Below are 1663 nucleotides of genomic sequence, written 5' to 3' on the forward strand. Positions count from 1 at the left end.
GACTTGCAAGTGTAGGCAGAGTCTCGTTGTTATGATGCAAGAGCGTATGATGCGTTCTGTTACAGGAGCGGCAGCGATGCTTTGACGCACATTGAGCTACTCTGTGACCATTGCTCAGACAATTGATACAGAGGTCGTATTTCTTGGCGGCATCATAGCGTTGATTCGTGTTCATGTCCTTGAATTGAGAACACCCAATAATTTTGTGTTTATCGCTAGAGCAAAGAACACAGGAAGGCTTAGTGATGGCGAATGATGAGTTTTGTCCACGGGTAGTAATCCGAATTGGTTTGGTGAACTTACGGAGTGACGAAGAGTCGGATGAATGCAAAACCTGACAATGGCGTTCTAAAACTTGGGTGCATTGTATCCAAGTTAGAAGCGATTTGTAGTCTAGCGATTCATTCCATTTGTTGCGAGTTTGCTGATCACATTTTCCAATAACAATGTAAATCAGCATTGCTTGTGCGATATTGGAGCTCGTGCCCAATGATTCTAACGAACTGAATATAGCTGATGCCTTATCAAYCAAACTACGCAACTGTTGATAATTTGATTTATCGGCTGTTTGCAGCGTGAATAAGGAGRCAATTCCTTCCAAAAAAATCAGAGTGGGATTATCAAAGCGTTCCCTGAGTCTGTCTAAAGCTTTCGGGTAGTTTTCGCTGGTGACCTGGAAGGCTCTTACGGTTTCCAGGGCTGAACCTTTAAGACACGACAACAAATAATTGAAACGTTCTATATTTGACAGTCTAGGTTCCCGAGCGACAAGTTGAGTAAAAGATGCAATAAAGTTTTTGTATTCTGCGTAATTCCCGCTAAAAGTAGGCAGCGACAACCTTGGCAAGAATGTTGGCGTGGAAACAGAAGTTGGAGCTGTTGTCTCGGGGTAATTWATTGTAACGTTTCCTTCGTCCCCAAGTTGTGCTTGAATGCAAAGTTTGGCTGTGACATAGCTATCCTCTAAATCTGCGCGACCGGTTTCTGATGGATCCAAATCTTCAATTTCAGCTTGGACTAAGAGTGCTTGCTTAAAGTAAGACTCTAGAATTCCAAGTCGGCACTGTAACTCCGCATGTGAAGGTTTTTCGTCAAAATCCTTTGATCCCTTTACTATAGATTTAATACGTGATATATTRCGTTTTATATTAGCGCGTTTGCGTTTGGAGAGTTCAAGAGACATTATACTTTTTACGTTTATTTTTGGACACCCTTAATGTAAAGCGAAGAGAATAACTACCAGCGGTTAATAATAGCGACGGCAAAACCAAGTTGTATAAAGCTCACTAACAATGCGTAGTCTTACTAAACAATGTCTCACTAAACGTTTGGTGCAGGCAGTTTATGCAAAATAATGTAGATAAAGCATAAAACTAATAAAGCGCGGTATAATAACTGCTGCTAGCAGCAGCGCTCTCAGAATAGATKCGTTGACAGAATAGCGGCAACGGTGCAGCGGCTAAGCGGGCGATGCTTTCAAGTGCCGGCAGAGCTACTAACGTTCAGCTGAGCAGTGCAGTAGGCGGTGACTTATGCTGAGTATGCTATGATCTAACCAAAATGTTCCAAACGGTGATGTAGCGAGTTATGTATGCATGTAAATGGATGAACGTATGTATGATGATAAGTAATTTGTTTTTATACATATGTACGTTTTCCGATG

General features: G+C 41.7%; 1 protein-coding gene across 1 annotated transcript in view; it reads right to left on the bottom strand.

Annotated features, from left to right (window-relative positions):
* LOC108978045 overlaps positions 1-1183 on the bottom strand; it is a 19053-nt gene extending 17870 nt beyond the window's left edge. The window contains exon 1 of the mRNA XM_018948130.1: positions 91-1183. Within this exon, the coding sequence (XP_018803675.1) occupies positions 91-1183 (1093 nt within the window). The remainder of the gene's footprint in view (positions 1-90) is intronic.
* Between the last annotated feature and the right edge of the window lie 480 nt (positions 1184-1663).

The sequence above is a fragment of the Bactrocera latifrons genome, unplaced genomic scaffold, assembly GCF_001853355.1.
Source record: "Bactrocera latifrons isolate USDA-ARS-PBARC rearing strain unplaced genomic scaffold, ASM185335v1 scaffold_995, whole genome shotgun sequence".
Lineage (NCBI taxonomy): Eukaryota > Metazoa > Arthropoda > Insecta > Diptera > Tephritidae > Bactrocera > Bactrocera latifrons.